The following is a 24,210-nucleotide window of genomic DNA, read 5'->3' as shown; positions in this document are numbered from 1 at the left end:
TTCCCCGAAACGCTATTTTTTTGTAGAGGCTTGCGGTGATCCTGATAGACTCAGCGGGTCAACCGAAATCAAAAAACTCATATTATTTCATTAGTTTAGAAGTGTGCCGGGTCCTTGAACGATCGCTTTTCTGAGTATTTTGTTTTCAGTGCAAACACCCCCCCCCCCTCTCCTTATCGCCCCCAATTCTTCCCAATCGACAATAATCAAGAGAAAAGAAGGAGATTGGAATGGTATTGGGGGTGCTGCACAGATGGCGAGAAATTGGATTGAACTACTAGCTAATGTGCACCAGGTTTTGTATGCAGGAAATGATGACGCGAAATCCAAAGAAAGTTGGCGATTGTATCCGACGATTGACGGAACAAATTTCTTATATTTTTATCTGGAAGTACATTAAAAAACTTAAAAAAATTTAATTACATCTGGAAAAGCCTGGAGAAGTCAATCCTACACTGGAAGAAATGAAACTTATTTACTTTTACTTTACTTTTGCGGTGACAGGTCGATTACACGTGCTACAGCGATTTAGAACTTCTGGAGTGACCTAGTGTAGGTTGTAGGTCTTGATGAGTGTAACAATCGCTCATACTAGAAATTTTCCAAACACCCCCAAAATCTGAAGTTATGGTCAAAATACGATTTTTTGGACTTCAGCGCATATAATATTTTTTAACTCATTCATTTATTAACCGATTTTCAATATTAAAGCATTTTTAGAATGAGGACAAATAGAGCTTTCAAAAAATATACAGGTTTGTTCAAATATCAATAAAACATGTTGAGTTATTTGAGCCTGAATCTAATTTTTTAGACTTTTTCACGCAATTTTTCAATTTAATTGTCAATTTTCCGTCTATTTTTGTGAGAAGCATACCACAAATATACTATGATTTTGAAAGTTTTTTTAATTCCGAATCAATTGAAAGTAGTTTTGTAAAAATCGGTTGATATTTGGCTAAGTTATAAATTTTTAAGAAAACCAGAATTTTTAGCTTCTATCTCGCATTTATTTCACGGAGCTACAAATGATGAAAAAATGCAAGAACTTTTGATGTGACTTAGTGTGGGTTGTAGCTTTAGTCAAATGTTACTTGCGCGTTTACTCGAAGTTTTTCAAATACCCCAAAAATTATTAGTTATGGTCAAAACCCTGTTTTTTACCTTAGCTCACATTTTTATGTTTGATTCAGTTATTTGTCAACCAATTTTTTATATTTTGGCTGTTTTGAAAAGGCGAAAAATAGAACTCTTGAAACATATAAATATGTTTAAAGAGTTTACCCATATGTGATGAATAGTTTTAAATAGAATAAGATGATTTATTTTGTTGAATACAAAATAAGATGATTTATTTTTTTTTTCAAATTTCACTATATGTGATGAATAGTTTTAAAACAAATAAAATAGTCTATGTTATTTTTAAATTTTTCCAAATTTATTCGAAATTTTTTACACATTTTTGTAATGAACGAGCTTTAATTGCTGTAGAATTTGAAAAGTACATTTAGTGCCAAAAGGAAACAGTAAGTGTTGTTTATGAAAATCTGTTATAATTTGGCTGAGATATGACTTGATGTTGTCCAACATATACTTAGATTTCATCAAATCATTTCTCAGCCAAATTTTAACAGATTTTCATTAACAAAACCTATTGTTTTCGTTTGGTACTAAAAAGAACTTTCCAAATTTTACAGCAATTAAAGCTCCATCATAAAAAAAAATGTGTGAAAAATTGCGAATAAATTTGGAAAAATTTTGAAAATAACATAAACCATCTTATTTATTTTAAAACTATTCATCACATATAGGTGAACTTTTTAGACATATTTATATGTTTCAAATGCTCTATTTTTCGCCTTTCTAAACCAGCTAAAATATAAAAAATCGCTTGAAAAATAACCGTATTAAACATGAAAATGTGAGCTAAGGTAAAAAATGAAGTTTTGAACATAACTTATAATTTTCGGGGTATTTGAAAAACTTCAAGGAAACGCGCAAGTAACACTTGACTAAAGCTACAACCCACACTAAGTCACATCAAAAGTTCTTGCATTTTTTCACCATTTGTAGCACCGTGAAATCAATGTGCGATAGAAGCCAAAAATTTTGCTTTTCTTCATAAAATATATAACTTAGCCACATATCAACCGATTTCCACAAAACTGCTTTCATTTGATTCGGAATTGAACAAACATACGTAATTATAGTGTATTTGTGGTATGTTTCTTACAAAAATAGACAGCAAATTTCAAATTAAATTGAAAAATTGCGTGAAAAAGTCTATAAAATTAGATTTAAGCTCAAATGACTCAACATGTTTTATTGATATTAGAACGAACCTGTGTATATTTTGAAAGCTATATTTGTCCTCTTTCTAAAACTGCTTTATTATTGAAAATCAGTTGACAAATGACTGAGGTAAAACATATTATATGCGCTGAGGTCCAAAAAACCGTGTTTTGACCATAACTTCAGATTTTGGGGGTGTTTGGAAAATTTCTAGTATAAGCGAATGTTACACTCAACAAGACCTACAACCTACACTAGGTCACTTCAGAAGTTCTTGCATTTTTTTTTTCATTTGTAGCACAGTGTTATCGATCCAATGCCGAATCCAGAATACGTCGTCATATCACTAAGTCTTGGGCTGCAATCCTCCAGTCGCTTCTAACACCTATTTCGCGGACATCCTCATCGATTGCACACATCCCACGAGTGCGGGGTCTACCCCGAAGTCGACGGCCTCTATCGGGATCCCTGCTGAATATAGTTTTGGCTGATCGTTTATGCGTTTGACTACATCCGCATCCGGCACACTTCATGATTCATGCATCTGCGCTAAACACCATTTTCCAGTTTGTCACCAAGGATTGAACCCAAGATTCTACGCTCAAAAACACTAAGAGCTCGCCGGTCACTCTCTCTCAGTGTCCATGCTTCATGACCATAGAGGGCCACCATAGAGGGAGAATCAGTGTTTTGTAGAGTGCAAGTTCTGTTCGGATTTGCAATCTGCGGAACCTTAGCTGGTTACGCAATCCGTAGGAGACCCTGGTTGCAGCGGCAAGCCGTTTCTTAATCCCACGATTAACCAAATTCGTCGACTACTCCAAATAGCTACCCATCCATCACCACCTCAGCACCAACATCCGACGGGCTACCACACTCTCTGTCAGCTATCGTGTACTTCGTTCTGGCAAAGTTTATGGCAATCTCAATCCCAACTCTCGCAGTTTTTCTCTTGAGAGGTACAAAGGCCTCTTCCACCGCTCTACGGTTCATACCAATGATGTCGATTTCGTCCGCAAAACCTAGAAGCTTCTCTACACACCAGCTCTACGTATAGTACCTTCCAATGCAATGTTGAACAGTAAGTTAGACAGCCCGTCTCCCTACTTCAAACCATCTAATGTCACAAAAGCGTCCGAAATCTCACCAGTTATCCGGACGCTTGATGTGGAACCGTCAAGGGTGTTCGAAAACCATGCTCGCGCATTATCTTCCATAACTAATTTCTCTCAACTGAGTCGTACGCTGCCCTGAGTTCTATGAACAGATGGTGAATCTGCAAGTTGACCTCTCGAAATTTATCGAAGATTTGTCGCAGGGTAGACATTTGGTCCGTGGTGGGGCGTTCGTGGTGGTATTCGTCAACAAAAGTTTCCCATGAGCCTTATGAGGCATATGGCATATGAGACCGTCTAATCAGTTCGAGGGCAACTCTTCATCAGCCGGCACACTTCCAGCACGATCCGATGAATGGCATGATACAGCTGTTCGCTCCCGACTTCGAAAAGTTCGGCGGGAATGCCGTTCTTCAGCTCTTTAACTGCTTTCATCCCCTCGCCCATAGTTGGTGGATCCACAGCTTGTCCGTCATTCTCAATGTCAATCCTACTCCTTTCGACGCCTCTGTCTTCTTCAGTGTTTAACAGTACACTAAAAATATCTTCCTACGCTCTGACGTTGGACAACCGGGCGCGGATCTTGGATACCAGTCACGTTTGAGCTTCTGAACGATCTTACGTCTGTAACGTCTGAAAAGCGTCGACCAGTGATCAAAACATGGTCGATTTAAGAGCAGGCCGCCCCATTTGGATGCATCCTGGTGTGCTTACGAATATTCGGACGTGCAGAATAAGTGCTACAGATAACAATGCCTCTGGTTGCAGCGAAATTGATAAGCCTCAGGCCATTATCGTTCGTAGTAGAGTGTAAGCTTTTTCTATCAATTACTGGCAGAAGAAGTCCTTCTGCCTGACCATCGTTTTTGCATCTCCGATGACGATCTTGATATCATGGTTTGGGCACTCACTGTAAGTCTTCTCAATCATGGAACTCCTTCTCGTCATTTATCATTAGTCGGTACGTACACATTGATCGGGCTGTATTTTTTTTAAATTTTCTGTTGAAACACCTTTTTTTCTGGCAGTTTTCTTCTCATGTGTTCGAAAATGCCTACTCTTGAGTAGCTAAAGTAGTGAGATGAAGAAGATAATTCCGACGAGGATTTCATTGACTTTGGTGAAGCTGCTTTGGAACAGTTTTCGTAGTAAGAAACTGATTCCGAACCTCGGCTCGACTGAAGTTTTTCAGTTAGAAATGGATTCCGGAACCGGATGTGGGAATATAATCCGGGATTACGATTATCCCAGGTTGAGACCGGAACCGGAAAAGAGCGCTGTTAGCTGTAATTCTTTAGATTAAAGAAAGATTTATGGACAAGCCTTCAAGAATGGTATCAATCGCCGAAAGCAACAAAATCGAGTGTATATTTCTTCGATCCGTTTTTATATTATTTTGTATTTTATGTTATTTGACATTTACATTCGGACATTGACACAATTATACGAAATAGCGTTGAATCGATTCAATGGATACTTTTTTCCCTTGTAGAAAATTGAACCACTGTGACCTTTTTTTTATCTATTGTGGTATGCTTCAACTTACTCTAAGTGCGTACGAGCAGGTTCATCACTATTTGGCGAGTTGATGTCCTTGCTACATTGCACATTTATCCCAGTTGGGCAACGCACTTCGTATGAAGTTTATCACCTCACCGGGATTTTCTCTCCAAATTTCGGTATGTTTTATTCATTTATTTGTTTATTTATATCATCTGACGTAAAGTCTTAATGAATGTTAAAAGAGCCATTAAAAGTTTCTACAATTAATTAATCTATGTTTAAAAATATGACTAGGCTCACCATACTCAAATAAATGCTCTACACTCGTGAAAGTTCTTACGCTGAACGCACCAGGATCATAAGAACCAAGGTTTGTACGATGGTATTGGTTTACAAGCTTAGAAGAGGGCATTGCGTTGTGATGCACGAAAATTCATTATGGACAGCAGCTTCGGTGAATCCTGTTCAGAATTCAAAATCTTGGCGATAAATACAGCTTGCTGTAACTTACGACGGCGGTCAAGAGTGTCAAGTCCAAGTAGGCGGCAACGGTCCGGATAGGGTGGTAGGTTGGTAGGATCACGCCAAGGTAAATCTCTCAGGGCAAGTCGAATGAATCGTCTTTGTACACACTCAAGGCGCAGGTTCCATGAATCTTGGTGCGGAGTCCAGACCACACTAACGCTCATCTTTAGCGATGAATCCCAATTGCCTGCTTGCTCTCGAAATAACTGCGGCGCGATGTTTATCAAAAGTAAGCTTTCGGTCAAGAATAACTCCAAGATCAGTTACGCAATCTACTCTACGCAGCACTTCTCCATCGACGGTATAGTTGAAAAAGATTGGCGTTCGAGTGCGATGAAATGTTATCACTTCACATTTTGCAGCACTTATAACCAGAGAGTTTAGTTTACACCACGTCACAAATGTATTTAAAAGTGATTGTGAACGATAACAATCGTCGATGTTGCGAATCGTCAAGTATATTTTCAAATCATCGGCGTGAACTAATCTGCAACCGATCCCAAGAGCATCAGCGACATCGTTATAGAAAATAATGAAGAGAAGCGGCCTTGTGGTACACCAGACTTATTCGTGAACGCAGACGATACACCGGATCCCAGCTTGACTTGTAAAATTCTATCACGCAGGAACGATTCAAGCCACTTAACGAACCGAAATGACACCAAGACGGGAGATTTTGTTTAAAAATATTTTATGGTCTATTCGGTCAAAAGCAGCTTTAAGGTCCGTGTAAATGACATCGACTTGTACTTTACGTTCGAGTTCCGAAATGCAATGCGACGTGAAATGCATTAGATTTGTTGTCACAGATCGTCCAGGGAGAAACCCATGCTGGTCCGAAGAAATGTAGGAATGTAGAAATTTATGTGTCCATTACCGAAGATACGCAATTTGCGTTGTATTAATACTCGCTTTCGATGCCACAAAGGCGACATTTATCATCACCAAGTTTTCCTATCTATATATACTTTATATGAAGAGCAATATTTCTTTGAACTTCATTGAAAATGGTTTCGAGGAAGGGTTATATGCGAATGAGAACCTAGGACTGTTATGCTATTAATTAGGACGTAGTACATCTAGGAACAAAAAATAAACACAAACCTTACTTTTTAATTGGTCATTCCTTAAGAGCCTACTAAAATGAGCTCAATCCTGCAAAAAAAAAAAAAAAAAAAAAACAAGAAAACACTCAAACTTTACAGCTAGGACTGTTATGCAAATAGCAACAGTAGAGTTTTCTATGGTAGAACTACAGTGCCTCCACAATAATGGGTCACTTTTACGCAAATACGGATATTCTCACGAAACTGGACAAGTTTCATTGACAGTGGTATTTTTTATAACTCCCTTGTAACCTTATTTGTATGATTGAAATGATTTAAGTTGAAAATGTCACTAAAAACTATAATTCTGCTCGGTGCAATAAATGAAGTGACCCATAATTGTAGTAATATTACATTTTGCGGTACACAATTGTGGGTCAGTCCATATTTTGGCTATTTTTCTTATTTTTGCATGATAATGCATCACGACTTAATAAAATAACTTATTATCAAGATTTTAAAGACTAAATGAGCTTGAATGCCAAAAGTGACCCATAATTGTGTCTTTTGCTATGCAAGTAATATTTTTCTTGTTAACCAATTTCAACGCATCAGCTGCAGTGAAACTAATTGTCGATCGAAAGTATACACTGAATTCTGTTTTTACGCCACTTTTTGAAGTAGAATACTTCTCTCAGGAAGTTCGGCTACATAGGGATGTGAAATGAAAATCTAAAACCGAAAAAAGTGGAAAATATGTCCAATTTCAAATGCTAATAAATCGGTTAGTATTCGATGGATTTCCTTCGTTCCTACAGCAATAGATTGGAAAATCTTCTAAGATTCTTCCCAAAATAAGATAATTGTAATTTTATTATTCACACTATTGTACTATTGAAAATAGTCGAGCCTTGTCAAAACGAAAAATTCGACCTCTGATTGGTCGTTATATGCTTGCTTCCCAAGCACGGTCGACAGGATCATATACCTTGCAATTGAAAACATGCTATTTGGCCTATATAAGAGCCTGCTTCAGCCGGAGCCGCTCATAAAAACGGAGCTTGTCGCTTGCGGCCTAGAAGTGGAAGCAGTATACAAAATGATAAGACACAACAAAGCCATCAAGTATCGTGATCAGTTATACCTGATCCACCTGACCAGGGGTTCAACTACACTGAGCACAGTGAAAACAATCACCGCCCTATTCAACATCATCGTGCAATGGGAGCGATACAAACCGATTCATCGCGATGTCACGCAGTGTTCCAATTGCTTGAACTATCGACATGGCACAAAGAATTGCCACATCAAGAGTCGCTGCATGAAATGTGCAGGTCCGCATCGAACAGTGGATTGTCTTGTTGAGGAAGCCGAACAAATCAAGTGTCTCAACTGTGACAAAGAGCATGCTACGAACAGCCGTTCCTGTCCAAAACGAGCAGAATTTATCAAAATTCGAAGTGAAATTGCCAATCGCCAGCGACCGTCGAATAGAAAAAGTGTACAACCTAGCGTTACACCAACCCCGCCAGCGACTTCAAGTACGTTGCCGTTTCCACCTCCTCCAACTGGTGGTGTTCCTAGCCGGGACCCCCCCCCCCGGATTTTTGAGTTATGCACAGGCTGCCAGCATGCCCCCAGCAAGTAGCAATTTGTACTCGATGGAACAGCTAGCTACGCTGTTTCTTAAACTCGATCAGCAAATAAAGGCTTGTCGCACCAACCAGGAACAGATTGCGGTCATGATGACTTTTTACTACCGTCATGGATCCATTCTTTCGAAACAAGAAGTTAGAACTTCTACATTTTTTGAACACACACCACATCGATGTCGCTGCAATAACCGAAACACATTTGAAGCCGAACATAAACTTCTGTCTGCCGGAACACTCGGTAGTCAGACTGGACCGCACAACCTCAGCTGGGGGCGGGGTTGCAATCGCCATAAGGAGAGGACTACCATACAAATCACTACCGAGTTTCAACACAATCTTTGTCGAAGCTATATGAATCGAAATTACCACCACTGATGGACCATTCACATTTATTGCGGTCTATTGTCCGAAGCAGTCTCGACGGGCAAATGGAACCACGGTGAAATTGAAGAACGACATCCAAAAGCTGTCTCGAAGAGGAGGCAATTTCGTCATCACAGTTGATCTCAATGCTCGCCACTCCGCTTGGGGTGACTCCAGGTGCAACTCAAATGGTAACATCATCGTAGAAGATTTCGAAGCTGGATATTACTATCCCGCTCATCCGGAATCGCCAACTTACATCTCTCCTGGTGGTGTGGGCTCTAAGCTTGACATTTTTCTGACCAACATCACCGATCGATTTTCGATTCCGAAAACCATAACAGAGCTCTCCTCGGATCATCTTCCGGTCATCGCTGAGATTGGTGCTAACGTAGAGCAGCGTCAAGTTCAACAAAAAAGAAATTACCATCGTGCAAATTGGGTTCAGCTGCAGCGGTATGTTGAAAACCATCTTGATGCGGACATCACTTTGAACAGCACTGGAGACATCGATCGTACTCTACAGTCCATGAGAGAAGTCATCCAGGAAGCAGAGTGCCGCTACATCCCATCTGTTCCAGTGACACGTAAGTTTGCGCAAATCGACGATAACACCAAGCGCATAATTTCCTTGCAAAACTCGCTGAGAAGGCAATATCAACGTACCCGCAACCCTAGGCACCGATTCTACGCTAGACAGCTGACAAAAATCGTTCAAGAACGTCTGGAGAAAGTGAAAAACAGACAGTTTGCAACCGAATTACGTAATTTGCCCAACTGCTCACGGCCATTTTGGCGTGTGGCTAAAGTGTTGAAGAACAAACCAAAACCCATTCCGCCATTAATAGTGAATAGTGAAACTTTGCTAACTTCCCGCGAAAAGGCTTGTGCTATCTCTCAGCATTTTGCCGCTTCCCACAATCTTGGTCGTGATATTGTGAGTGGAATCGAACCAGCTGTCAGTGAATCGATAGTAATTCTGGCCCGCACACCGAATATCTTACCACCTGATCAGCGGATAACAGTGGACGAGGAACAAAACAACATTAAATTCTCTCGGAACATGAAGGTTCCCGGATTTGACGGAGTGTTCAACCTTGTGCTCAAAAACCTTGGACCAACAGCCTTGTCTGTGGTGGAAAAAGTGTTCAACCGATGCCTTGAATTGGCGTACTTTCCAACAAAGTGGAAACTGGCGAAAGTGATTCCCATTTTGAAACCAGGAAAGGATCCCACATGCCCCAAAAGCTACCGTCCCATCAGTCTGCTTTCTGCCCTCAGCAAGGTATTCGAACGATGCATCTACAGCCGTATTCTGTGCCAGGCAGAAGTGAACAACATATTTCTTGACGAACAGTTCGGTTTTCGCAGAGGCCATTCAACAACATATCAACTGCAGAGAGTAACAAAACTCATCAATCGGAACAAGGAGCAATCTAAAACAACTGCCATGGCCTGCCTGGACATAGAAAAAGCATTCGACAACGTGTGGCACGACGGGCTTATCTACAAGCTACAGCGCTACAACTATCCCGTTTATCTAGTGAAGATTGTGCAAAACTATCGCTGCGCAAATCTCAGGTCTGTGTGCTGGGTGGCCTGTCTGACCCATACGACGTAGGAGCTGGTGTTCCACAGGGCAGCATCCTTGGTCCTGTTCTGTACAACTTATTCACATCAGATATTCCTGAACTACCCAATGGAGGCATCCTGTCGCTGTTTGCTGATGACACCGCCATTATGTACGAGGGCAGACAGATCAACCAAATAGTTAAAAAGCTGGGCTTAACGTCTTTGTGAATTACCTCACCTCATGGAAAATTTGTGTGAATGCAGCAAAAACTCAGACCATAGTCTTCCCACATCGGAATAGTCAACGTTTGGTGCCGACAACAAAGATTCGGTTGAACAATGTGGATATTCCCTGGTCGTCAAATGTTCGCTACCTTGGTTTGACCTATGATCATAAGCTACTTTATCGCCCCCACATTGAACAAACAGTAACGAAAAGCTTAGTGCTAATGAAGAAGTTGTACCCGCTAATCAACCGAAAATCGAAATTATCCGTCGTGAATAAATTGACGGTATACAAACAGGTCATCCTGCCGATGCTTCTATACGCCTCGTCGATCTGGAGAACCTGCGCGAGAACCCACCTGCAAAAGATTCAACGGATCTAGAACAAGTTCCTGGAAATGATCTTGAACGTGCCCTTCGGAACCCGAACATCAGAAGTGCATCAAATAGCTGGTATCGATATGACCGAAAACATAATCTCTGCACACGCTGAAAACACTAAAAACAATGCACTTAACTCTAGTGCGGTGCTCATTCGTGAGCTTTATTTATAAGTAGCTAGGTATATTTATTTAATAATTAAAACTCTAATGCCGAGCATTAAAATGTAAATCATGTACGTAGAAAAGGAGAAAGTAGTAACACTTATAGTACATTAAAAACATCAGAGTTGAAAAGTTGATAAAATTGAATCTCTCACAATGTTCAAAAAACAAATGTATAATGAAAATACCGTAAGAAAAATAAAGAATATTGAATCCAAAAAAAAAATCGGAGCCGCTCATAATAGTTCTAGACAGCGACAACAGCAGTTGTCCTTCCTTAGCAGCAGCACTAGCCCTGTGGTTGGTCACCACGTCTCAGGAGCAGCGCGGTTTTTCTCAGCGTGTGTCGCCAGACAGCCATTATTCCCCCCGTGTTGGGGCAGGATGATGATTGCCATCAGGAAATCCAATTTCGGAAATCAAAATGCCTTTTTTAAGGCAAATAAACAAGTCATTATAAGTTAATAATTTTTGTCAACGCAAGCAAGCATTCTGTGTTGCATCCTAGCAATTCAAATTTGTCGCACCCGTCTAATTTACTGAATGTGAAATAGCTTCCACAGTGCATGTTGTCCGTGTATCTTAATTCCCCCAATGTTATGGCAGCTCAAAGGTTGTAATTAGCAACCGATTTTGAACCGCAACATGCTTTTTTCAAGGCAAATAAAAAAATAATTGAAGGTTAATAATTTTCTGGCATCAACACAAGCAGACATTCTGTGCGGGATGCAATCAAATTCTGTTGTAGTTGTCTAATTTTTACTTTCACTTTATTTAGTAAACCCCCCACTGTAGGGGCAGCGCAAAGGCTGCGATAAGCATAACCGACATTGAATAACTAACTGCCCTGTTAGTACGCATTCACAAAAGCAGTTAGTTCGACTATGCAGAGCTAATATGTAGTCGATTCAATCAATCAGCATAAACGAGAATTTCGTCGTCTCCCAGCTGCCAAGTTGCAACATGATGCAACACGCAACAGCGAGCAAACGAAATCGCTTGATGTTACAAACCGCAACAAGATACGGGTTAAAACCGTTGCGTGTGTGAGAGCACCATCGGTGTTTATTCGCTGGATACACTATCTACTGTCTACTGAACGCAATAATCTGCTTACATGCGACCAGGGGACGGGAACATTTTCTTCAACCAAGCTGCACAACACGACACAAAACATGTTATTTTGTTGCTTCAATGAGAGTGCTATCGGTCCGGTTCGACAAGAAATCATTTTTGTGCATCTGTGCTACGAAACTGATGAAAAACCTTAGGAACTGAAAAAAGAGGTGGAGCTTATCAAATGATCGCTTTGAGCCGGAATGAAGTCACACATATTTTTCAAGTTATATCATTCCACCACGTACGTAAAATAATTCATTCCTATTTTCATCCCTATATAAGAGCCTGTTTTAGTCGAAGCCGCTCATAATAGTTCTGAACAGCGACGACAGCAGTCCTCCCTTAGCAGCAGCGGGAGCGAGCGGTGGGTACCATCGATAGCGAATAGCGGTCACAACTGTGGCATGGCTGCGGATAGCGTTGCAATTGCTCAGCATTTGGGCCAGCGTATAGCGGCCACAACTGTGGCATGGCTATGCATAGCGTAGCTGTTGCAGCGGGTATTTCAGCATCGATAGTAGCAGGGTCAGCTGATGCAACGACACTCCCTTCACTAAAATGCTGTTTCAGCGTGGTAGCGGGAAGCATCAGCAGCAGGCTTGCATGAAGTGAATACATCAGCCAGCAACTTTCTCTAAGGCCTTTGCCATAGTAGACGCGAAAAGCGGCGCGAACCGATACGCTCGGCCGTAGGTTAATGTACAGCTCTACTGATGTCTGAACATCACCTACAGCCGAGCGAATCGGTTCGCGTCGCTTTTCGCGTCTATTATGGCAGAGGCCTAATGGGAAAGTTGTATCAGTTTGTTCAGAAGAATATTATTGTCGGTAATATTACAGAGATGCGATTGCGTAAATCCGATTTTGAATTGAACAATTGTTCTTTTGAGAACAAATAAAACACTTATTTGAAGAGTTAATAGCTTTTGGTACCAATAGCAGTATAGTGACAGCCTCAGCGGTGGATGCAGATGCAGCCGGTACTTCCCTGAGGCCGATGTAAAGGTAAATGGGAGCAGCACGGCGAAACAGTTCGGGTTATGCTTAGACGCGCGTCATTTTTCGTTGTTGATATTCCCCACATGAAACGACGCGCTTTCGTATGATAGCGGTGGTATTAGCGGTAGATGCATTTGCCAACACTTCCTTTAGTAAAGCCGTGTCTAGTTTTCAATGTGAAAACACCTTTCTTATTGTGTTGACCGTGCGCCTTAGTCCTCATTGTCAAGGTAACACAGAGATGTAAGATAAACACTACATCCTATGATAAATTGAACATTTGTCCTTATAAGGACAACAAATGAATTAATGAAGATTTAATTTTGAATTAGAATACATCTCTCAGGAAGTTCGGCTACATAGGGATGTGAAATGAAAATCTAAAACTGAAAAAAGTGAGAAAAATTTCAAATGCTAATAAATCGGTTAGTTTTCGATGGATTTCCTTCGTTTTTGCAGCAATCGATTAGAAAATCTTCTAAGATTCCTACCAAATGCATGAAATTGCAATTTTATCATTCGAACTATTGTACTATTGAAAACTCTTAAGCCTTGTCAAAACACAAAATTCGACCTCTGATTGGTCGTTATACCGCGCTTTCCCAAGCACGGTCGGCAGAGTTATGGACCTAGTAAATTGGGAATGCATAATTTGGCCTATATAAGAGCTTCATCAGATAATAAACAAACATTTCATCGGATATTAAATTGAACAACTGAAATTTGAAGAACACAAATGATTATTTGAAGAGTTAATATTTTCTCGTTTTGCGCTATAATCCAAAGTTAATTATCTTCATCTACATGCATACTCTGATTATTATTACGTGTTTGCGTCGCTTAGTGTTTGGCTACGGTCATGCAGAACGCAAATAATGGCGCGATGCGATTCGGCAAGACGAAATCTGTTGAAATGTATAGCTCTACTTCGCCTTAAAAAGAGCTGTACATTTCACCACGGTAAGGCGAATCGCATCGCGCCGGCATTCGCGTTCTGCATAACCGCAGCCTTTGTTCCGTTCCCGTTTAATGATGTCGTACTAAATGTGCATATTACAATTCGGCAGCACTTCAACGTCTCATTTGCACAAAATTTAAAAATATTCAATGAACTTCATTCAAAATATCAGACAAAGAGAAATTACAATACTGCCAACTGACACGCAAGCAGCCGGGTTATCTTTCTTGTAAAAGTATTCTACTTCAACCTTGCGGTCGTGGCTTTGCATACAACCTACTTGTGATTTTTTACGTGATTTTATTCTACACGATTTTTTACGCGATTTTCTAGAAATTACGCGATTTTTATACGCGATTTTCTTGAAATTACGCGATATGTGACATGGGAAATATTGTTTATGAGCCAAGATGTAACACACACACAAACATGCACACACATACACACACATACACGCACACACTTACCACATAACGAAAGATTTTGTAATGACGCGATCTTTTTTTACGCGATTTGCTCCAAATTACGCGATTTGTTGAAAATTACGCGATTTTTTTTTACGCGATTCTTTTTTTTTTGCGCGCACGCATCAATCGCGTAATAAGAGAATCCAGTGTACATCAGAACTCAAAAATAGATAGTGAAACATTGGTAGTTGATATTTTTTTCGATTTTATATTCAATTTTGAACATTCAGGCAACACGTTGACTGACCCATAATTGTAGCGGGACTGTACTTGCACGAAATCAGTAGGCGTCAAAAAACTAACAGTCGTTCACATTCTCTCTCTTGGCGGGACAATGCCAAACAAATTGCCTTCAAGATCAAACAGATTTTTTTTTTTGAAATTGAGGTTTTTTAATCATTCCTCTGGATTTTGGTGCTCCTCTTCCAAATTGAAGGTTTGTAAAGTCTTCAGAGCCCACAATGAAGTTTTCCCTAAGCAAGCGTAGAAGTAACGACCCAAGTAACAACTACAACATCAAGTTAGGAATAAATTGCAAGAAAACCATTAACTTTCAATCCACTCGTATTCATGTTATATATCAGAATTAAAAGTTTAAGCTGTATTTACATTAGAAACTGTCGTTAAAACTGATATGTTTATATAACATGTTTACCAATTTTTTTCTTTAGACAGTCAACGGAAGCAAATATTATGGAATCAGTTGTTTGTAAATGTGTTTGGTATGAACTATTCCTTCCTTAATGTGTGTGGTATGAACTATTCATCAAGTACAGTGCAGATCAAAAATGACAATATCGATATATAGTTCTTCAAAAAAATTTATAGCTTTTTAATCATTCATTGGGATTTTGTGCCACCAACAAAAATAGAAGTGCATGAATAAGCCGCTTTTGTCGACCAGTGTTATTGATCATCACGAATGCACCGTTCAATATCTAATATTTTTATTGGGAATTTTGAATTACAATAAAAATAACATCAATACGAGAGATTCACCTTGAGTTGCACGATAATGAGCACGCAGTCCGGCTTGCTCCAAGTTTATTTTCAAATTATTGCTGTTTTCTATTAGTATAAATAATACAAGTTCTAAAAAACGGCGAAATGAAAAAAATGAAAAATACTTGCAACTATCTTTTTTTCATAATATCACTGCCAGACAGTGGGATCTAGAAATAGGTTCCCACACACACACACACACACACACACACACACACACACACACACACACACACACACACACACACACACACACACACACACACACACACACACAATAAAGATAACATCAATACATTCACATTTCTGTGACGATCGTTTATAGAGTTGCAAGAAATTATCACACATGTAATAATGGTTTTTGGTGAGAAAAAACAACATTCTGAGAAAACTGAACTCGACTAGACATATTGAAGTTTATTCAATTAGGTAACATCGACGTATATTGAATATAAAAATTATTCATCAAAAACCATTAAATTCTAAAAATCGGAAAGTGTTTGAAGAAACTCGCTCGTTTCTCATACATTTTTGTTTATAAATAAAAACAACTCGAATGTGTAATCTTTTTTTAAATAAGTTGTCTTATAACAATGTTTCAAAAAACAAGAATGTTTGAGTTTTCACTTGTTTGATTTGAAAATAAAAATTAACAAAAATCGTCTCCAATACAATCATTTTGTTGATGTAATTGTTTCGTTTTAAAAAACATATTTTTGATTTAACAATATTCTAAAAACAACAAAATTTATTACTGTAAAAAAAGACTGCATTGCCTGAGCGAATAGAACGAAATTTTTTAAGAGTTTTCTTCAAATTGTTTAATGTATATAAAATTTAGATAATTTATTGTAAAAATTGAGATTAAGAATTTTTCAAGTTTTCTTAAAATTGTTACAATGTTTATAAAATTTGGATAATTTATTTTAAAAATTAATGACAATACACCAAAAATAATGGAGCTGCACTCATCATTTTTATTTTCACCATGCGTCTCCATTGCAATTCCGTCACGTACCACCGAAAGTGATAAACAGTCCTGCAAGTTCCGTACGAACATATATATCTATATATAGCATTCCATTTGTCACAAACTCTGTGAATAACTGTGCCGAGTTTTCTTCCGTTACTGATTTGACGCAATTAATCCGCCTGACATACGGCTTGTATCGCGTGACTGTTTCTGTACCTGTCTATTTACATCATAAAACGGTTAACGTATTTTTATTTTTCGTTTTGGTTTCTCTTTATTTTTCTTTTATTTTCGTTGTATTGATTGCACTGCCTGAGCCCCATTTCGGCCATTTTCATTGAATCGCGTCACCCCCCGCCGCCGCTGCTAACGGTTGTGTATAAAGAGATTAAAAGCGAAAGGAAAACAATCCGTTTTTAAAACAAGCAACGCACCACCACCACCAACCAGCCTGGCGCGCGCACACACACTCACTCGCATTCCTGCTCTCATTGTTTTGGCCCTCGCCTCCTCTAATCTGCAACATTCCGTTCGAACTGACCAAAATATCCAACCATTTATCGTTGCTTTCTGATACTGCTGGTTGTTGTTGTTGTTTTCTCTACCGTTAAGAACGCGTCGCTTCGCCGCACGGCTTTCCTAATACATGATTGGTTTGCTTTGTTTTTTTTTGTTGGGGATAACCCATCAACAGATGTCTCCGCCAACTGCGACCGGCAGCAGCCATCCCTCCCGGGGCAGTTCCATCACACAGCACATGTCGCAACACAAACGCAGCCAATCGTTCAATCATCATCTGAGCTACAATCAGATGCAGCACCAACAGCAGCAGCAGTCCCAAAAGCAGCACCTGCTGGCCAACTTCGCCAATCGAGCAGCCAGCGAGCAAAACCAGCATCCACCGGCGCCAAACCTAAAGGGTATCAAGGAAAAAGGTTCGTCGTCTGTTAGTGGTGATGTTATTTGTGTGACTTATTTTGATTTCTGTTTTTAGCTAATTGGAGAATCACCAATCTTCGTCCCGCGGCACCCTTCCGACCGGCAATACTGAATGGTACTGGTGGCGGCGGTGGTGGTGGTGGTGTTAGTGGGGGCGCAGGAGGAACGGGTTCAAGTGGTACGGGAGCAGGAACAGGAGGTGGCAGCGGAAGTGGTAGCATCAGCCTCACCGGATCCGGCAGCGTTCATCACAGTTTGTCACTCAGCGCGGGGGGCGTGAAGGTGCCACCCACGTACGAGGAGGACGCTCTGGTGCTGCGTGTCATCGAGGCCTACTGTGCCGCCTATCAGAGCAACACGCGCAACACGATGCACTCTGGTGAGTTGTTTTTTTTTCTTCTGCTCTTTATGTTATTGTTTATGTTTTTGTGTTGCTTCATGCATCGGCCTGCTTGGTTGCTTGTGCGACCGTTCCGCTTACGCTTGGCTAGGGAAACGTTCGAGCGTATGCTTCGCATGCGGTTTTTTCGTCTTGTTTTTGATGGTTTTTTTTTTGTTCTGTATATCCACTATGATTCATCACACGACAGCGGGGATGATAAGAGATATTATATCCAGTGTTCGCATAAAAACGATGGTGCGGATGTTTATTTTATGTTCAAAATTTTGATTAAAAAAAAAATTGGAGGGAAAAAATAATCGTTTAGAGATTTCTTTTTATCTATTCATTGTGAACATTTCAATGCTATTCAACTTCATCATTCCTATGAGTTCTTTTGTATCGCTCGCGTCTCTTAGTTTAATTGATCAACTATTGTTAACAAACAACGAAACATTTATATTTTTACTACTGAGTAATTCCATGTGATTAGATGAAAACATGTCATGTCTGATTTTGATTTACCTTTGTGCAATTGTTTAGTTTTGATGATCCCATTAGTTCACCATTTATGATTGCTGCCTTAAAAATAATTTAATATGTTGGAAAAATGTTACCTTTGACTGGAATGATGTTCCATTAAGCAATGTTACAAAAATTTAGACCGAGTTTGTAATTGTATAGAAGTGCTAATATTGGCGGGACTATTACTATTCTCCTCAATGTTGGTTTATGTTTCGTCAAAGGAGAAAATGAGTGTGATTTATCCACTTTCGATTAATGAAATCAGAAGGAAGAAGTACTCGACTGCACAAAAAAACCATCATTCCAATCAAACGCATTTGCAACATGTTATGTTAGGTTAATTAACATCAATTTTAAACGGTCTATTTCGGGATAGAAACCGTGATCTGACGAAACAATACCATAAATGGGCATCTGTATCAAAATTCAAAAAACTGTGTAAACCTGCGATGAATGCAACGCGTGCACTGACTCTGCGAATTATTTTTATCCAATCGACCAGTTTACAAAGATATTATAAAGTTTTAGTTTCGCTAAAAAAACTCGGGTGATTTTGTTCTGTGCTAACACAATCGTGCGGCAGAGCGTAAGTGCTTGTGCTTTAGTTTTTTCGATAGTTTAAGATTGTTCTATGTTATTTGTGATTAAAAAAATCGTATGGATCAATTGTAACTTTCACATTCCTGGCACTATTTTCCAATCCAAAACAAAAATTTTCTCCGTAAAATGTAACAATCAGTAGTGAAAATATCTATTTCTTTCTCTCTTTTTTTCCTTCCTCTCTACTACTAAATTTGCTTGCCTATCTTCGTATCAAAACCGTTCGGTCTCTGGAATGCAGCCTTGCAACCCTGGGCACCGTGTCTTCCCATCCGGGGTGGCAAACTGAAAACTAGCAAGTACTTCTCATCCTCAAACCCGCAGCTGCCATTCACGTGTTCATCGCTGTCCGCCTACCTGGCGAATCCGACAGCCGGCATTCGCAACAGTCACAGCCATAACACTGCTTCGACCAATAGTATCAACACGTCACACATTTGGCGCGAAGCGAATCCCAACAGTTTCAATCTCTACTCCGCTTCGATTTTCTCGCTCAACTCGTCACCCTGTCGGACCCGGTACTCGGTCGGTGGTTACGGAAGTACTGAGTGGCGATCGCATTCCGAAGAGAAACCTATCGCACCAGGGAACACCACTTCCGGCAGCAACCACAAACCATTCGCGACTCCCATCGCTCGATCCGGATCGAACTACGATAACATTTTCATGAACAACAACACCAACACACCTCTGCTATCGCGAGTCTCCCGGCAGCAGACGGTTTGGATGAACGCCAACCAGATCGCGCGTTATCGTTCGACCAGCCGCGAGATTCCCCACTCGCCAAGAAGGGAAAGTCCACCCCCACCAGCGCCGGAAGGTCCACCTACTCCGCAGCAGCCACCCTCACTGTATGACCGTCGTTTGAACCGGTCTTTCGAAACTGCCCAAGGTCTGGGCCGAAGTAGTAAACTGTCCCAAATGCGTCGCTCTACACCACATCTTAATGGCGACGAAGACGAAACGCTGAGGGACGACATGTCGCGCAATTCCGTGTCATGCTGCAACAAGCTGCTGATGTTCTACTGGCAGAGTCGATAGAGAAAAATGTTGATAATACTGAAACAACGATTCATGACTGCTACCATAGTTTATGGTTTCACTGTGAAAATCGATCACTTGAAGACTTGATATACCGTACGGAGAGAATTGGAGACGGGACAATACCAGGATCTTGCTTATTAAAAAAAACGGAAGAAAGTGTTGTCTTTTCCTAGTCCTAGTATATTTAAAACCCATACGACTCATACAGAAATGTTCCATATTTACGCACCAATATTACTAGCTGTGTACTAACTGTTAACACCCGCAACTGCTAAAATGTTAGCAAAAAAAAAACACTACAGTGAATGTCGTCCGAAAAAAAAGTCATTTTTGTAGCAATCGCATATAGCAACCCTAACCAACTCGTTGGGGACTTAGTCAACCAATCTAGATTAGATAAGTAGCGTAACGCCATGCGTTTAACACCACGACAGGATAATAACAATCGTAACTTTTGGTGAAACAGAACACTTTGTGATATTAGTTAAAAACTGGATGTTGTTGCTACTACACTGTTTGTCAGGACTTTTGCGAGCGATCGTTTGGAAACAATAATAACTATATTCAACCACTATTATTACTACATGTGTCAAAAAAAGAAAACATAATCACCCATCAGAATGCTAGCATTGAACAAAAATTTACCCATTTTATTACATTTGTATATACATTTGCAGAGTCCACTAGTAGCAGGGCGTATCATAGACGGAGTAAAACTCGAGTGATGTTCTTGCGATAGCGAAATGTTCACAATCAAAATAAGCAGAAGAAAAACTTTCGGAGTTCGTTTACGAATCTAATTCTAATTTTACACTGAACGCGAAAAAAAAACCTCTTGTAGTAGCCGTATTTTGTATAACATTTTCATATTCACCACGTTTGTTACAATTCAGTAGTTAATCCACTATTATTCGGAAGCAACGATAACGGCAGAATGGCAGGTGTGTTTCTTTCTCTAATTTTCGGATGATCGATCCACCGCCCAAGGCGGCGTCGTCGTCGTTGTCGACGTGCGAGCGGAAGTAGTTAGTGTCAAATAAAATGTTTAATGCAAGAAAGATAGCTGGGCGTTTTTGTTTGGAGTCTATTTCTAACCTATCACATTGTCTTACTGGTCTGGTCTGGTTGATTTTTTGTGTGGATAGTTGTTGAACGAAATATTTTTGGAATGGGTCGAGTTTTGTTGACCTTTCTTTTGGTGGGAATATTTAAAGAAACGTTTTTTTCTCTCGTACCAAATAAGTATTGCATATAGTCATTCATAACCACAAAGCATAAATGATATCAAAAATTCCAACAGTGTCGAAAACGTTAAAAATGCTAAACATGTATAAAATGTTAGAAAAAAAAACAAAAAAGGTTTATAATGTCAAAAAAGACATGAAAGTTAAAAACAACAATGTCAAAAAGTGTCATATATGTCAAACAATGCAAACAAAGAAATTCTTAAAATTTCACAAATATCAAGCAAAATTAAAAAATGTCAGGGGAGGTTATCAAAAATGTCTCGAGTGTAAAAGATGTGTTAAAATTATCAAAAAAAAAAAAAATCAAAAACATCAAAATTGTCACAAAAATTTAAAAATGTTAAAAATTTCAAGGCTATCAGAAATTAAAAAAATTGTCAAAAATATCAAAATATCAAACCAAAAGTCAAAAATGACTAAAAATCCTAAAAATTTAAATTAGTTTAAAATTACCAAAATAATTAATTGCAAAACCACAAATTCAAGAAAATATTTGAAAGGCCTAAAACAATAAAAATATGATTGACAAAATGTAAAAAATATAAAAACTATCAAGACTGACAAAAAAAATTTAAAAACTATTGAAAGCTCGAAAAGGGGAAAAATGACATCAATGGTGAATATGGCATGGATTGCTTGAATAACAAAAGTTACATAAATTGCAAAAATTATAAACTTTCGGAAATATCTTAGCAATGACAGTAATATAAAAAAGAAAATATATTAGCAATGATATTAATAAAAATATTTATCTTTTATCTACAGTCAGGTTACTCTACACGGGGGTTACATACCCCAAAAAACCGCATTAATTCAAGAATCCGCGTTAAAAAAACCGCGTAATTAGAGAATTCGCGTAAAGTCAATAAGCACATAGACGTTTCTGGTTCCAAACCCGCATAAATTCGAAAATCCGCGTAAAATACTACAAGGTATACAGCCCTAGGGTTGTATGAAATGGTGACGTGGGACTAAACACTGTAATTAGGGGATTTTTTGTTACAAAATATACAGAGCCTGCAGACAGAATCAAGGTGTTTGCTCAGCGACTGTACGTATTCTTATTTTCAGCCTCCCCTGGAAATCAATTTTTTCAAATATATTCAACAACACTCGAAAGAATATCGTATATATTTGGCGATATTAGTATTAGCCTGTAGTATTTTTTTTGTGCAAACAACCTGTATTTGACAAGGCACAAGCATATCATTCTTGTTGAAAAAGCACCAAGAATTTCTCGTAATGCGTCAAAGTCAGAATTAACTCTATATCCTCTAACCAAATCCAATAATACTTAAATCCAATAATACTTACTCTGATTAAATCAAATCTATAATATGGTTCTTACTTTCAAAATAATATAGAAGCTCTTACAAAGGTTCATTAATTGGCAAACATAAGAAGATATGTCTAACAAAATTATTAACAAGTTCCAGCAAAAAACCGTAACAATCAACAATTCCATTTTTGTTTTTTGCTTGACAATTTTTTTCATTTACCTACAACTACATTCGCTGTATTACGAAGACTGCTAATATACATACATTTATCATGGTAAAGCTTTGATTAATAATATATCATCTAACAATTTTGAAATGTAAAAAGAGATTCTAATGAATCTTAGTAAATAAATCAAAAATTCACAAGCATTCGCAGGCTCTTACTCTTTTATAAATGTGTATATGTGGAATTTACTCTTTCGATACTACCCGGTCACGATTATTTAGTGAATATCGAAGATGAAATTGAATAAATATCCGTTGCAAAAATTTACAATTCTTGTTGAATAGTTTATGGTTATCATATTTATGAGATAAACTTTCAATCACCATCAACAGCAGCATTGCAGTTTTTCCTCGATTGCACACGAATAGAAATGTACGAGCAAAAGTGTACCACTGCAATACGAATAGTACCGCTGCAGTATGAATAGACGTGTACCGCTGAAATGTACGAATAGAAGAGTACCGCTGTAATCATAGACGACGAGAGACCCGCGGTTCTTTACTCAAGTGGTACTGGTACTGCTTTTACCAGCATGTTTTCTTTCAAGACATCAGTTTTTATTAGGTTTTGCAAGCAGGTTTAGAAATTGTTCAAGAATGGGGATTGTTTCAAACTTTTCGGAAAACTTTTACCCTCGAGACATCATTTTAGTCTAAGCTCATGGAAGCAAAAACAAATTGACCTTTTGGGACGGGGAGACTCTGTCAATTTTTATATCGATATCGATACAGAGAATAACACGGGGAACGGATGGTGTTCATTCACGTCGTCTGTGCTAGGAATGCTCGCATGTAACTGGTTCATTGTTCGCGTAAGTTTCCCTGTAACTTCTTATCAATTTTCACTGTTGAGCAGTGAAAAAATAATGATAACTAGCGTGTTATAAAATTGTTACACATTTTATCTATCCAACAAAATATCGGTTATTGTTATCCATCATGTGGTTATGCTGTTATTAACGTTTGAAATCTGACGCAACATTTGCCAGTTTCATTTCCAATTTTACATAATGCATCCCATTATAGTAAACAAAGACGTAGTCCCACGTCAAAACTGCGTTTATTCAAAAATCCGCGTGAAATCCACGTTGAAAATACGCGTAAAAATCTTGAATGTATATAAAAATGCATTGCTGTTCGTTCGTGCCCGCCTACTGGAATCGAGTTGACAGATTTGCATGATTCTTTTTTTTTTTTGTTTCATTCGTCTTAGGCTCGCTGGGTTTACAATACAAGCAAAAAAGTTGGATTGAAAAAGATAGAAAACCAATTAAGATAGAATTAGAGAGAATTTCCGAAACGAAAACACAAGAATTCGCTAATCGTCGAGTGCATATGATAAACGTCAACATTATCTGTTGGTTTCTGGCAACAGAAATATTTAATATACACTAAGGTCGCTTTTTACGCGGCTTTTTTACGCGGCTTCCGGAATTTACGCGGTTTTTTTACGCCGATTCCGGAATTTACGTGTTTTTTTTCCCGGAATTCCGGAATTTAGGCGGTTTTTTTTACGTGACACGTATTTCCCGCGTAAAAAGCGAATTTAGTGTATATCATTCAACACTCCTCCCTCTATAGGGGAGCTCGTAGTCTCAAGGTTATAGAGTCC

The 24,210-nt window shown here is 38.9% G+C and overlaps 1 protein-coding gene across 6 annotated transcripts in view; it reads left to right on the top strand.

Moving 5' to 3' along the window:
- The window catches only part of LOC129726920 (rho guanine nucleotide exchange factor 7), a 108,511-nt gene that overhangs the window by 67,879 nt on the left and 16,422 nt on the right, over positions 1-24,210 (top strand). For 4 of the 6 annotated variants that reach the window (XM_055684182.1, XM_055684178.1, XM_055684181.1 and 1 more), the window contains 2 exons: positions 17,054-17,294; positions 17,354-17,624. In XM_055684182.1, the coding sequence (XP_055540157.1) occupies positions 17,054-17,294; positions 17,354-17,357 (245 nt within the window). In that variant the 3' untranslated portion in view covers positions 17,358-17,624. Of the gene's footprint in view, positions 1-17,053; positions 17,295-17,353; positions 17,678-19,043; positions 20,909-24,210 lie in introns of those variants that run through there. The other 2 variants (XM_055684183.1, XM_055684184.1) reach the window with 2 other exon arrangements.

The sequence above is a fragment of the Wyeomyia smithii genome, chromosome 3 (assembly GCF_029784165.1).
Source record: "Wyeomyia smithii strain HCP4-BCI-WySm-NY-G18 chromosome 3, ASM2978416v1, whole genome shotgun sequence".
NCBI lineage: Eukaryota > Metazoa > Arthropoda > Insecta > Diptera > Culicidae > Wyeomyia > Wyeomyia smithii.
Note: the sequence above shows the minus strand (reverse complement) of the source record. Positions and strands in the feature narration are given on the sequence as shown.